Source organism: Sceloporus occidentalis, unplaced genomic scaffold (genome assembly GCF_023333645.1).
Source record: "Sceloporus occidentalis isolate IW3139 unplaced genomic scaffold, rSceOcc1.0.p SCAF_4, whole genome shotgun sequence".
In the NCBI taxonomy this organism is placed as follows: Eukaryota; Metazoa; Chordata; class Lepidosauria; order Squamata; family Phrynosomatidae; genus Sceloporus; species Sceloporus occidentalis.
The window spans coordinates 200237709-200252740 of NW_028316984.1; the positions used below are offsets into that span (position 1 = coordinate 200237709).

A 15032-nucleotide genomic window follows, 5' to 3' on the forward strand; every position below is an offset into this window, starting at 1 on the left:
AAAACAAATTCCTGAAATTCACTATGGTTTGTACTTGTTTCATTTCTCGAGTTTATGCTTCAAGCAGAGGCAAACAAGTTTTAGGAGTTACCAGGACATACAGTACTACTGTGACCACCATGAAGTAAAAACAGAGAGTTCAGCATTGCTGCTGTTACCTGAATAGAAAGTGCAGATTTTCTTTGAAATTAGCTCTTCCTTGAAAGGCCGAAGGTCCATCGTAGGGCACAATTTTACTCAATGAGTATGACAATCCATAGCATGGGCTCAAACAGACAATCCAAAGGAATGCAGCTCACAACCTTATTTCTGGTAATTTCCACCCACCATTTTGAACCATTTTTCTGCAAAAACAGTAGAAAAGCATCTACTGGTGGATCCCAAGGATCCTAGTTTTTTGGCAAAATGCTGATAGTGAGAAGTGAAAACTGTACTTTTTTTATTTCTTATATAGCTTAATTTACTTAATGCTTGATCCCTACCCTTCTTCCAAGGAGTTCGTTAGAATATAATAATCTCCCCACTGAGTGCCTGTGATTTTAGCATTGCTTAGTTTCAGAAGTGTCTCCTTCTACCCCACCCTTTTTTAGGAGCAAGTCTCTCAATAGAGAGAGCAGAAACAGGTTGTTGATATCTTCTATCATCACAACTGTAATCATTGATGGTATTCAAGATGGTGGTTACTCTATGCAGGGCTGTGCACTGGATTGTGCACCCAATGAAAGTTGGATTCAAGAGAAAGGAAGAGCTGCAGACAACATACCTTGCGAAAAGGTATGCTGCTCCTTTTTGCCTTTACTAGAAACTTCCCAAAGTGTATAAAAGTAAATGAGATTTTATGATCCTGTACCACTGACAGGCATGACTTCCACCACAGTTTGTTTAGCATCATGGTGATGGGAACAAGGACACTAAGAACATTGTGGTTCGGCTTCAGCCCATTCTTAAGATCGCTGAAGAACAAGGTAGAGCATAAAACATTAGGAAATAAAAACAGTTGGCTTTGTTGAAGCAGAACAATTGGGTTACTCTGGTACTTCCTTCTTTTAAAAATAGTCTAGCTCAATGATTCCCAAACTTTGATCTTTCAGATGTTTTTCACATCAGCTATGTTGGCCAAGTTAGCTAGGGCTTCTGGGAGTTGAAGTTCAACATACCTGGAGGACCAAAGTTTGGGAATCACTGGTCTAGCTTATGTGTGGGCACCAGTTATTGAACAACTCCGAGCTTTCCTCACTATTGACTAAACTTAATAGGGCTGATAGGAGTTGTAGTGCTATTAACAGGGGCTGCACTTTGTCCATTGCTGCTGTAGCTAATGGATCTGTTGCATTTGTAGATGTACCCAAGTATGCATATTAGCCTCCTACCAGATAAATAGTTGTGTGCCATGAAAAGCCCATGCACATAAGGGGTTCGTCCACAGCTCTGGCATACACTCCTCCACTGCAGGGCTGGATAGCTGTTTGCATGCATGGCCTGCTGGGCCACGTTGTGACCTCAGAGCTTGCAACCCTCACCAGCTGCCCTGCGTCCCAACAGAGAGCTCTGGAGGAACCAGAGGAACAAGGGATGTATTTTGATGTGTGCTAAGTGGCCAATGCTGGGACTGTGTGCACCAGAATTGGGGTTTAGGCTGCACACCTGTTGTGGTTTGGAGATGGATGTATTTGGTGGATGCACTCTTACTCAAATAGTGACTAGCCTACTTTTCAGTTTAGATCCAAATAAATAAGGAATTTTGCTGAATTTGACTTTCCTACTCACTTCAACTCATTCTCCTGTGGGCGAACAATCTTGATTGGATGTGGAAGGTTGGCAATACAGGAAGGGAGGAACCATTTGTGATTTAAAGTTCACAATGCAGTTATCCTGCAATCACTGATACAGAAAATAAATTCACCGTTTTGTATTAAACAGCCAGTTTTTAATTGTTGAAGGATGCCCCTCTCATGACTGCTTTTCTGCAGCACTGAAGACAAAGAACTGTCACACTAAGAAGTGTTCTTGCCCTCTGGGATTCTTCAAGAGACTTTTGACAAAGAGAACAGTGCTATTTTCTCTATGTCAGGTTCTTAAGCAGAACCTAGACATTTTTCTTTTAGGTTCTTGCATGCTAGCATCATTCAGTCACTAGAACAGGCAGTTTAAATATTTTCTCCTGGGTGAATAATCTGTTCACTTAGCCTTTCCTTCAAATTTTCTCTTGACAGAAAAGCATCTAAGCAGTGTCTTAGATGAGGAATGATATAAAGGGAAGAGCAGTTCTTCCATTTTATATCAGTGCAGATTCTAAAAGGAACTGAATAGAAAATGATCTGCATGCTCAGGGCCACCTTTGTAATGCCATACTTGGAATTATAGCTAAAAATCAATAACCATCGTAGTGACTCATTCTCCAGTGAGACACCAACCTACATCCTTAATTCAGCCTGGGACTATTGCTTTCCACAGTTCATGGTCTAGACTACTGAACAGTATATTTGGAGAGAGTTCTGGTGGAGAACAGCCATGTTCTCCCTTGAACTGTGTTCATTTGTCTTAAATGGATAAACCCCACGGTAGGAACACTTAAACAAAGGCCACCAAGATCCAAGCAAAAATAAAGTGATAGTATTGTGAACTAAATTAACACTTTTTCTTTTTATTACAGTTTCACAAGGTTTTAAAAAAATAAATAAAACTTAAACATCTTCCAAAAAGTTTGACATACCCCAAACACATGAAATTAAAACACTTTTCCCATCCTACAACAGCCCTCTGTGGTTCAGTAATATTTTATAAAGCTAATTAGTCAACTATAAAACACTTCTATAATAACCTTCATTTCCCTTGAAACTATACTACGACAAACCCCTTCAAGTTGAGATGGCAAGAGGGGAGTTGTGCTAAGAAGTGCTGAATTATTTATCCTAAAATAAAATAAAAGCACGGAAAACCTGTGAGAACAACTTTGGATTTACACAATCTGTTGAATGGGTTGATGCCAAAACAGACTGTGTTTACAAAGAAAAGATGACAAATGCAAGCAGGAAAGGTATGTTCTGTGACACTGATTTCTCACAATGACTGTCACCAGCCTTTGTAGATGCAAGGTCTACAGTGCTAAGTGTTTTCAGAGCCACAACAGTATTGTGTCTCTTAACACATTTAAGAACTGTGAAATATTCCGTATGCAAGTTTTTGCTCATGGCCTGAGGTATTAAACTGCATGACAAAGCAGAGGCCCGTTCTTTCTGCAGCCATCTCTATCAACCGCTATTGCAGTGGGGCCAACCCACGCTTTGGAAGTCATCACCATAGGGATCACATGGTACTTATAAAAATTTGAGGTCCATTAATGGCAACATGGAAATAGTTACCTCTGGCACAGACTTCAGTTTTTCATTCTTATGACAAAATCTGCACAAATGAGTCCAGCTTCAGTTATAACCACTATCTGTCTGCCAACAAGAAGCAGAACACTTGGAAAAAACACAAGGCAAGACAGAACACCAGGTAAAAAACCCATCCCTACATTATAGCATTTTGCTCAAGTCCCAGCTAGCAAAGAGCAGTAGGAAACACCTTCTAATTAAGTTTCGCTGTTGCCAAAGAAACCTAAAGCAACTGGTCTTCAGTTCCAAAGTATTTGTCCCGTGCCTCAAGGTGATATTTGCAGCACATCAATTTACCCTAAAGAGACAGAAGACAGTAGCACAAGCGCCGCCACCAACAGTCCATTGCAAGAGATTACAGCTGGAAGTTCTTTAGTTGAAGAACCTTTGATACATGTAGTTTTCTTCAGATACTGAATATCCAAATTTTTCATAGAAAGGTACATTTTTTGGCAGGCACTCAAGTGTAATTTTGTAGCAGTTTAGTCTCTTGCTTAGCAATGTGAGAGTTGACATCAGTCTAAAGGAAGAAAGTTTTAATACTTTGAAATAAAACAGTGTTTTGCCTCAGCCCCTTCAAAAACATATTAGGACAACCATTGAATCAATGTTCAACATACACCACACACACACACACACCCCACAATTGCAGGTTTGATTATTCACGGATTTGATTAATATGTTCTCTCCAGGAATCTCTAGCTCCTCCAGCATGATTCTATTGTCAACCTCTGCCAAATGTCTTGCTGGAAGATCCGGGTAGTGCTACAGAGAACACCTCTCTAGGCATTTGTAGGTTCATGGCAGCTTTTGACCACAGAAATGCCCAGGTGGAGCAAAAGAGTCATAGAGAGGTGTTCTCTCAGTTTAAAAAAAGTCAGTGTTTTTTATTTGTCGTTTTCCCAATTTCGCAGGGGTCCTGTGCCCCTAACCCCAGAGAATGTGGAGGGTTTTTAGTACATGCTTGCTTTTAAGAAAATGGTGGGCAAGAATTGTGGGGAAATGGTGGCACTACTCTGGGTACTGCAAGAGGATCTGTTAAATCAAAAGTGCAAGGAGTGATCTCAAGTTCTGGAATCTTGGCTACTTTCCAGATGGGTTCCCCAAACATGCTACATCTTTTTTTTTTTCTTGGAGAGGAGAAGTATTTCCCCCCATTTTACATTTACATCCCACCTCCCAAGTGGTCCAGCATATCCTTTTAGTTTGGCATCCTGATGAGGGAGATTAAGTTTTGGAATGGTTGGCTTCATCCATGACGAAGGCTATATTTGGGTTTTCCCAGCTGTGAATAATGTTTTGGAACTGGTTAAGCACTAAGGATATTTGCTAAAAGTACTCCAGTTTAGATCTCAGTTTGGATGTCTCAGACCAAAACTCCTTTCTCAACTTTGTCCCTACTCCTGCAATTGTAATATGGAGTTAACAAATCTGCTACATGACTACTGTAAGGTAAGAATGTAGGTAGTTTGGTACACTTAATTAATATTTTTATAATTTATATAAATGACTTATATAATGCATTTTCTCAACATATGTGAAATGTTTAATCATGGAGAATGCTTGTTTAGGCCATCTGCAGTTTTCTCACAGAAACCAATAAGCAATTAAGACACCTTCCAAGATGGCAATTACAATCACAAATAACTACTTACAATTTCCCAAGTTGTTTTCCTCGGCACTCCCCACTTACAACAACATCTTCTATTCTTCCCCTCTAAAAACAGGGAACATTACTTAATAAACTGAGAACCAGTAAACCTGAACACTTAAAAGCTTATTAATGGTAACATACTTAATTTCTTCAACATACCTACCTTTGCACATGAGTGAGTGAACTTATGTTCTATGATTAAAGTTGCAGTGGCCACAATCTCTCCTAGATTAGTATCCTCCACAACTGTTACATAATAATCCCCAGCACTCTTCATGCGTTCAAAGGTTTCTATACAAATACAGGTAGTAACATTTTTGGTTAAAACAAAATCAGTTTTGCTTTGCTATCACATTTTCTTCCTGCTCTACCCCACACTTCGTCTCCTCAGGGGATACCCCACTGCGCCTCAGTTAAATCAAACAGATAAGTAATGTGTGAGACTCTTTTCTGAAAGGTAAATAGCTGCCATGAGCAGGTGGCCAAGAAAGGGGCACAAAGGCCTTGTCTACATGGGTGATTTCATCTAAAGTCCACCTGGCCGGCAACATCCAATTTCCATGACACAGGGCCAAACCTCTGAATTGGATCTGGACTATTTGGTGCTCCCTCCCCCTAATCTGTACTTAAATAACTTGCCGTTTGCTGTGGGCTTTTGGTTCTCTTTGCAATGAAGGTGGTGATTGCCTATTCACTTGCAGTCCCTGCAAGCTTCCCAGCACAAGTCACTCTAATGTCAGAACAAGTTGCCCAGCGTTGATAGTATGACTGGGCTTGTTGGAAGATTTTATAGCATTCTCTCTTCTCCTGCTGTGCAAATCCTCCTATCATTCAAACATGCCATTTGCTCCTGCTGAATCACAGGCCAATAAATGCCTTTGCAAATTGGTAAACAGACCGTGTGATTCAGGTCACACACACACACACACACACACACACACCCTTTTGGGACATTCTCTCCCTCACAAAGATGTTTCTCCTGCCCTGTTGGGTTCCCCATCTTCCTCCTCTCTCAACTTTCTTTGGAAAATTGGTAACAAAGATTTCTTCTTTACCTGAACTATTGATTAGCTAGGTTTGGATATAGCCTCTATGTATATGTAAATTCAAGCCATTAGTAAACTTTTGTTTAAACTGCAAGCTACTTGCCTTGTTTTTGAGCTAGTTTCAGTTCTGAGAGAAGCATAGTTAGACAAGGACACATTTTCTGCCACTCTGCTGATTTAAAGCTAGACCTTAACAGGCTTGGCTTTGATATTTAAATATTTTTGTTTCTTTAACAAAGGCTGAAGCCTTAGGAAACTTGAATTGCCCTACAGTTCTGACCACAGATGGGAAAGCAGCTGTTCGCTGTAGAGCAGTAAAAGAGAACAGGTATTGGGGGGGGGGGGGGATTTGGGGCCAGAGTACTCCAGGGGCAGCCAGGAGTATTCTGGCAAGTGTAGACCCACCAGAGACAAGCCTGCATCACTACCTAAGCCACTCCTGCAGTCCTCCTCTGATTTCTTTAGAGTTCATCAACAAGGCATCCATTTTCAGAAGCTAAGGGGAGTCATCTAGAGACAGCTGCCACTGAAGCAACTCTTTGTTTCCTTCTTTCAAAAAGCAAAAAACAAACAAGTACTTACTAATGAATTGCTCAGGACTGACAACTCCAGTTTCAGTAAGTTGACTCAGGACTTTTAAAAAACCTGCAAATCAAAACAGGGTTTCAATGCGTGTCAATTTTTCAAAATGAACAGCTTACAGCAACATATTCATGGCTTCAGCATTTGGACAGACATTTCACTATACGGAAAGACCTTTGAAAAAGACAAACCAAGAGCCCAGAGTAACTAGTGGGAATCTAGACTTCCAAGCGCAGTAAAATCTGAAGAATTTTAATGTTGCTGCGCAACACAAATAACAGACATTTACAATAAAGGCAATCAACTACTAGCAAATGTAATAATAATACTGACTATAGCAACCTCTAAATAAGCAGGGGAAAACATCAAAATTCAATGAACCAGATAGAAATAGTTCCAGTAAAATTTAAAGCAGCAGAAAGAGCATTTTCTGTCTGCCTTCCACTCATTTTTGACACAGTGGCCCTATCACCGGGTTTTCTTGGCAGCCTTTGTTCAGAGTGGGCCCTCTTTGCCTTTCTCTGAGGCTGACAGTGTATGACTTGCCCAAGGTCACCCAGTGGGTTTCCACAGCTAAGCAGTAGATTCAAACTACAATAATAATAATAATAATAATAATAATAATAATAATATGATTTATTTGTATTCCGCTTTTCCTACGGTCAAAGCGGTTTACAGCATACATATGCATATACAACAACAAAGCAAGTAACAAAACAAACAAACAAACAAAAAACCCTCTGCTTCTCTCCCCTCAAGATGGAGGTCGGGGGGAGGGCTCTTCAACTTGGCAGGCGGAGGTCTGTTGTTTCTTGCCTGCTTCTCTCCCCTCAAGATGGTGGCTCTGAAGACCAACCATCCTGCTAATGCATTTCTGTACCAGACCATTATAACATTAACAATTTGCTCTGCAATTCATCTGTGTGATTTGCTATGATCTCTGGACAAGAGGCTCTAAAGCCAAACCAAGAATACGTAGCTGGCTAAAAGAACAATTTCTTACAAGTGTTCATATTCAGTGCTGCTCTGTTCTGTGTATACTCTGCTTGGTATTAAACTCAGAGATCCTGGATCTGAATTTGCCAAACCCTTCCTGTAAAAGACACTGAGAAGCCTCCTTTTTGTAATCCTAGCATGTTTAAGACCCCTAAATTAGCAATATTGGCCCAACAACTGGTGACAGCCCCAATTCCACGTCCCAATTGCCATTACTCTGGCCTCTGAGGAGGAGAAGAGCAGCCAGGATCTGCTGAACATAATCCCCTTCCCTACTGGCATTCCCCTTTCCTTATGGGTCATGTCTTCATCAGGAAAGCCCCTTGGGAACCTTTCTAGATGAAGGGTGGGAAATAAATGTTATAAGGGAGCTAAACTGTTGTCCACAAGCAGCATCAGGTTAGTTAGGAGTTCTGGGATAGAAAAAGGCTCCCCCCCAAAAAAACACACCCCGCTACAGTCTTAGCTATATGTGGATGCTTTTGAAGCATTTTCTTTTGGTCTACTTATACAGTGGTCCCTCCTCATTTGCAGGGCTTAGGGGTGAAGGGCCCCTGGGAATGCAGAAAAACTGCAAATAAAAAAAACCCCACAATTCTTTTTACCTAAGAACACCTCTCTAGGAATCTCCAGGTCCTTCAGTGCAACTCTATGGTCAACATCTGCCAGAGGTTGATCATAGAATCATGCTGGAAGACCCACAAATGCTTAGAGAAGTGTTTTCTCTAGGAAGCTCTAGGTTTTCCAGCACAACTCTATGCTCACCTTCTAAGGCTGCTTTTATAAATGAGGGTGGGGGAATTCGGAAGACAGTTTTGGAGGAAAACACCATTGGTATGAGAAGCAGCTACCAGGGTGTTTGCTGGAACTAGAATCATAGAACCCTAGAGTTGGAAGAGACCTCAGGGGCCATCCAGTCCAACCCCATTCTGCCATGCAGGAAATCACAATCAAAGCATTCCCGACAGATGGCCATCCAGGTTCTGCTTAAAGACCTCCAAGGAAGGAGACTCCACTACACTCTGAGAAAGGAGTTTGTTCCACTGTCAAACAGCTCTAACTGTCAGGAGGTTCCTCCTAATGTTGAGGTGGAATCTCTTTTCCTGTAGCTTGCATCCATTGCTCCATTGGGTCCTGTTCTCTGGAGCAGCAGAAAACAAGCTTGCTCCCTCCTCAATATGACCCCCCTTCAAATATTTAAACAGGGCTCTCATATCACCTCTTAACCTTCTTTTCTCCAGGCTAAACATCCCCAACTCCCTGAGTCGTTCCTCATAGGGCAAGGTTTCCAGACCTTTCACCATTTTAGTCACCCTCCTTTGGACACGCTCCAGTTTCTCAATGTCTTTTTTGAATTGTGGTGCCCAGAACTGGATACATATTCCAAGTAGGGCCTGACCAGAGCAGAATACAGTGGCACTATTTCTTCTCTTGATCTAGACACTATACTTTTATTGATGCAGCCTAAAATAGCATTGGCCTTTTTAGCTGCCGCATCACACTGTTGACTCATGTTCAACTTGTGGTCTACTTGGACTCCCAGATCCCTTTCACATGTAGTTTCATTCAGCCAGGTGTCCCCCATCCTATATCTGTGCATTTCATTTTTTCGCCCTAAGTGCAGTACCTTACATTTCTCCCTGTTGAAGTTCATTTTGTTAGCTGTGGCCCAGCTTTCTAGTCTATTCAGGTCATTTTGAATTTTGATCCTGTCCTCTGGGGTATTAGCTACTCCCCCTAGTTTGGTGTCATCTGTAAATTTGATAAGTATGCCCCCAATTTTTCCTTCAAGTCATTGATAAACATGTTGAATAGCACTGGGCCCAGGACAGAGCCCAGAGAACTAGACTTTTCCAGTCCAGCCAGGCCAGGGGAAAATGCAGCCTGCATAATCATGTGCAAACCCTAAACCTCTGTGTGGCTCAATTTCAAATACAGTGCGTCCTTCCCTTATGCGGGGATCCATTCCGGACTCCACCCCACCCCACATAAGGGAAAAACATGTATGCTTGAGTCCCATTAGAAGTAATGGGGTTTGTGACCACAACACAGTGGCACATGCCCTATTACTTCTTCGTGGCATCAAGGCTTCTTCCGGAGCAGGCTTCCAGCGTATGCCGCAATTTTTTACTGCCTGCTGTTTGCAAATAAGAATCTCCAGGTCCACCGATGCAACTCTATGCTCAAGACCTGCCAGAAGTTGATCACGGAATCATGCTGGAGAACCTACAAATGCCTAGAGAAGTGTTTTCTCTAAGAATTTATATGTTCTCCAGCATAACTATATGGTCACCTGGACAGTGCTGGAAGCAGGAAGACCTAGAGATTCCAAAAGACAACATATTAATCAAATCTGCAAATGTGGAGGGCTAACTGGCTAAGAGATTGGTAGCAAGAAGTAAAAACGTAATATCAGATTTGAAGATTTCCTGACAGTGACTTGTGGGGTTCAGTACCAGATCATTTAATACAACCATTTGCAAATAAGAACTTGTGAACAATACCTCTGTTGATGTCAGCAGCGCAAAGAGGTCTCAGGACTAAACCATCGCCTGGATTTGCAGGTGAAATAGCAGGTGAAAATGTAGCGGTGTTTTGACTCCAGTCCAGTTCCTGAAGGAGTTGAGGGTCATACATGGGTGTGCTGCTGGGCTTTACTGTTGCTGCAGGCATCATGACAGCTGTGATGGTTAACAGGTGTGCTGAAACTGGACAACGTATTTGATCCATTCAACTGTTGTGTTTAAATACTGTAATGTTCCTCTGTTCCTGGCTAGTTTTATGTACCGGCTTTTCTACACCTCTTTGTTTTAACCCTTATAACAGTATTCAGTGGCTTGAATCATACCTTAAGTTTAATCAACGGCATTTACCTATGTGTTCATTTACCATCCAACAACTGAGTATATTTACTGTACTGACAAATAACTGCAATCGGCCCTCCACATTTGCGGCTTTGATTTTTCGTAGGTTTGATTAATATGCTCCCTCTAGGAACCTCTAGGTTTTCCAGTGAAACTCTATGGTCAGTGTTCACTAGAAGTCACACTGGAAGACCTAGAGATTCCTAGAGAGAACATTTCTTTAGGCATTCTATGGTCAATTTATGGCAGATGTTGACCACAGAGTTGTACTCAAGGACCTAGAAATTTCCAGAAAGGTTCTCCCAGCTAAAAAAAATATTGTGAAGTCGAAGGCTTTCATGGCTGGCATCCATAGTTTTTTGTGGGTTTTTTGGGCTATGTGGCCATGTTCTAGAAGAGTTTATTCCTGGTGTTTCGCCAGCATCTGTGGCTGGCATCTTCAGTGAAAGATGCCAGCCACAGATGCTGGCAAAACACCAGGAATAAACACTTCTAAAGCATGGCCACATAGCCCAAAAAACCCACAAAAACTATTTTAAAATGTTTTTTTAATTTGTGGTTTTTCCATTTCACGGTGGTCCTGTGCCCCTAATCCCAGTGAATGTGGAGGGCACACTGTAGTACCATCCAGGCCAGTATCTCTCAACCAGCTTCTCTTCTGTGGAAGTGTTCCCCCACCAACAGCTTAGATTCTCCTCCTTCTCCTCAGCTGAAACTAGGCATTCCATAAAATACAGTCACCTCCAAAACAGCAGCCCCATGCTAGGTACCATGCCATAACATCTAGTTTGATTTAGCTTCTGTTGTATAGTCGGTCCTTCTGATACATGGATTTTTTATACATGGATTCAAGCATCCACGGTTTGAAAATGTTCAAAAAAGTATAAATTTCAAATATCAAACCTTGATTTTCCATTTTGCTATGTCATTATATTTAATGGGACTTGAGCATCCATGGATTTTGTTATCCACGGGGGATCTTGGAACCAAACCCAGCAGATAACAAGGGTCCACTGTACATGCTTACTCAGGTCTAATCTGCACTGAAGAAATAATGCACTTTCTTCTGCATTATATGGAGAGCAACTTTTTAAAGCAGTCTGACACTGCTTTAACTGCCACTGCTCGATGCTATGGAATTTGTAGTTCTGTGAAATGTTTAGCCTTCTCCACCAGAGAGCTCTGGATGCAAAACAAACTATAGATCCCAGGATTCAATAGGATGGAGCTATGACAAGTAAAGCAGTGTCAAACTGCATTATTTCTGCAGTGCACATTAGGCCTCAGATGAGAGAAATGCTAGGGAAAATGAACCCAGAAAAGATGATTTGAATTGGTGTTTATTATAGAGCTGGGCAATACAAGGCTCTCCAGATGATGTTGGATTGAAACTCCCAGCATCCTTTGCCATCATATTTAGGCTGAACAGGGCTGATGGGGGTTTCACCCCAGCAACATCTGAAGGACTACATGTCGCTCATCCCTCCTGCCCTATGGGCATGGAGAGAAGAAAAACTGGACATAGGGTTACTACTACTGCTCCTTCCCTCCAAGTATATCTGGAATTGACAACCCACATTTCTTCTTTAGCACAAGTTAAAATACAAAAACATAATGCAGGCAAATTTAAGACATTACAGACATCATCATTACGATAATGGCCCTCCATATCCATTGATTTTTTTATCCACGAATTCAAGCAGACACAGCTTGAAAATATTTTCAAAACATACATGAAATTCTTTATTACAGCCAAAGACCAGCATCAATATAAAATATAACATAGACAAATAAATACAAATTCCAAAAAGCAAGCCTTGATTTTGCCATGTTATATGGCAAAATCACTATGCCATTGTATTTAATGTGATTGTATTAATACCACAGATTTTGGTATCCACAGAGGGTCCTGGAACCAAACCCCAGCAGAGTCTCCTTCCTTGGAGGTCTTTAAACAGAGTCTGGGTGGCCATGTGTCTGGGATGCTTAACTGAGAGTTCCTGCATGGCAGGGGTTTGCACTGGATGGCCCTTGTGGTCTCTTCCAACTCTATGATTCTATGAACAGATAGGGTTGGGGGGTCATGTTTGATAGTTAACGACTGTAAATGTGAATTTTCAGTAGTTATGATGTCAAGACCAGCTTACAATCTCATAATTACTGAACAGCATGCCAGCCAAGCAGTAATGGGATGGTTATACTTATTTACTTTTGATTCTGTGATGCAACAAAAGGTTAGTCTCATTAAAACATTATTTGTTTTTCATCACATGGAGCCAAAAAAGCCAAGACTAGGGGTTAAATAAATATTTCAGTTCCAAGTACAGTACAGACCTTCTGATAAACAGTAAATACGGAGAGCAACTTTTTCCACTGAAGCAAATGAAACGACATTTTGTAGAGCAAGGACTGATCCAGATTATTTTGCAATTTATACTGTACTATTTACAACCCAATCAAGACATTATTCCACCCCCCAAGACCTCCTCCCATGAAAGCATGATCAGTCTTGCCAAGTGTCTGCATCAAGGTACTATAGCCCCTGAGAAGACTATAAAATAGTTTGAATGATTTCAGTGCCCCCCTCTTGTACATCAGTAGCAAAGAGGAAAGGCCTTGAACCCATTCTCTGCCTTTTTTCTCCATGTCTATGGGCCCCATCAAGCCAAAAACAAATCTCAGAACCACTATATTGAATCTTGGCTGCTGTTGACACAAGTTCAGAAAGAATGGGGACACTGGCAGCCTAGTGCAACATGGGGGTTGTCTGCACGGGCCACAAGGTCTGCGTTTCCCCCTTGCCTTGTGTTGTCCTGTTCAGACAATGCAAGCCAAAACCCCAGGACAAGGATCGGCCAGATCCTGGCAGACCAGACATGGATCCAGCCCAGCTGCAGGATAAATAGCCTTTACCCCTACCTAGGTCAATTTGACCCCTGATTTGCCACAGAGTTTCTTTGAAAATCCACAGCAAACCTTGGCTGTTTAAAAGCCAGCCACCTGTGTTCTTTACCTTGCCATGCCATTACTCCTATTGTCATGGCATCTGATGCAGAAACTGGGTACCTGGCCGTGTGAGTACAGCCAGGTGCCATTTCCACATCAGACATAGTAGAAGTGATGGCACTGGTAGCAGGGCACCACCCTTTGCATGTTCACATTGACACTGAATTGTCTTCACTTGCCTAGACATATATGCACCTGTTTACAACTGTTCTCCCTCTGTCTCTCTGCACACACAAAGCAAACCAGTGGCCACTTGTTGGATAATAATGACTTGGGGACCAGCCGAGGTGAGCACCGTCTACTCAACCTCATGGAGCTGATCTATAGTAATAAGGGGAAAGAATGAAGTTTTGCCCCCACTGGCATGTAGTCCCCAAATGTTTACTCATGAGGGAATGCAAACCCTGGATGGAAACAGTTTCCTACTCCTGAGCTAGAGGATGCAGAACAGAAAGGCAGGGATTCAAAGAGGCATACAATTACAGTGGTCTCTGGGGTGAAGGATCTCTGTGAATGTGGGAAAACCTCAAATTAAAAAAACCCTATTCTTTTTACCAGAGAGAACACCTCTCCAGGAATCTCCAGGTCTTCCAGTGCAACTCTGTGGCCATCGTTTGCCAGAGGTTTAATAGAATCAAGCTACAAATGCTTAAAAAAGTGTTTTCTCTAGGAACATCTAGGTTTTCCATGACAACTCTATGGTCAACCTCTGGCAGAGTTGCGCTGGAGGACTTAGATTCCTAGAGAGAACATATTAATCAAACTGCAAATAAACAAACCCACAAAAGTCAAAGCCACAAATGTGGAGGGCCAACTGTAGTTCCTCAGGCCTAAAGGGAGACTTGCCTTTGTGTTTCAGTAATGGTAGCCCTCCCCCACACAATAAGAGACATTTGAAACCAGGAGCACTTTTAATGTGGTTTATGGGATAGGGAAGCCTGTGATTGGGAAAAAACCCATTAAATCTCACAGGCCTCATCTGGTCCTGAAGATCCTCTTTGGAAGCTGGCCACTTTACACTTCCCTGAACGCCTCACACCCTTTCAGGATGTACAAGGCTTCCAGGAGCCTCATAACAGGTGAGCCAACTGTTACACATTAAAATGACGTGGTTTGAAGTGACTGTTTGCTAGAAGGTAGAGAAAGCCAACAAGGAAATGGCTATCTTTTGCATTCTTCCCACCTCACTAGACACAAGTTCCTCTTTGCTCAGCAGGCGCAGCACTCAGTAGTCAAACAGGCTGTGGCAAAATCCTTTAGAATAGACAGATGACAAGGCATGTCAGGCTGGCATTTCTATGATGTCTCTTTGTTATGAATGGTATAAATGCTAACATAGACTAGGGAGAAATGCTGTCCCCCTCAGGCCCTCACTGATCTTTTAACATCTGTGGGAAGAGGAAATATGAAGCAACTTTCTCCTAAAAGAAGCAGCCCTGTTCCATTCTCTGAGCAAATCTATTCTGTTCACTTTTGGTTTCAAAAGAATTAAGCTAAGCTGACTTGG

At 41.9% G+C, this 15032-nt stretch overlaps 1 protein-coding gene across 1 annotated transcript; it reads right to left on the bottom strand.

Annotated features, from left to right (window-relative positions):
- Positions 1–2614: 2614 nt before the first annotated feature.
- Positions 2615–14781, bottom strand: GNPNAT1 (glucosamine-phosphate N-acetyltransferase 1). The gene is made up of 6 exons (XM_089523641.1): positions 14709–14781; positions 10160–10363; positions 6660–6722; positions 5195–5322; positions 5033–5094; positions 2615–3897 (listed from the first exon to the last, which is right to left on the bottom strand). The coding sequence occupies exons 2-6, from the start codon at positions 10329–10331 to the stop codon at positions 3750–3752; spliced, it is 573 nt and encodes a 190-aa protein (XP_089379767.1). The 5' UTR covers positions 10332–10363; positions 14709–14781; the 3' UTR covers positions 2615–3749.
- Positions 14782–15032: the final 251 nt, after the last annotated feature.

Bases quoted from the DNA above. Each gene is read 5' to 3' on its own strand.
- GNPNAT1 (XM_089523641.1), bottom strand. From the start codon at position 10,331: ATGATGCCTGCAGCAACAGTAAAGCCCAGCAGCACACCCATGTATGAC. The intron at 6,723-10,159 runs GTATTGTTCACA...TTTGATTTGCAG, and splicing joins CGCTGCTGACATCAACAGAG to GTTTTTTAAAAGTCCTGAGT. The intron at 3,898-5,032 runs GTAAGTAGTTAT...TTCTTCCTTTAG, and splicing joins GGAAAACAACTTGGGAAATT to ACTGATGTCAACTCTCACAT.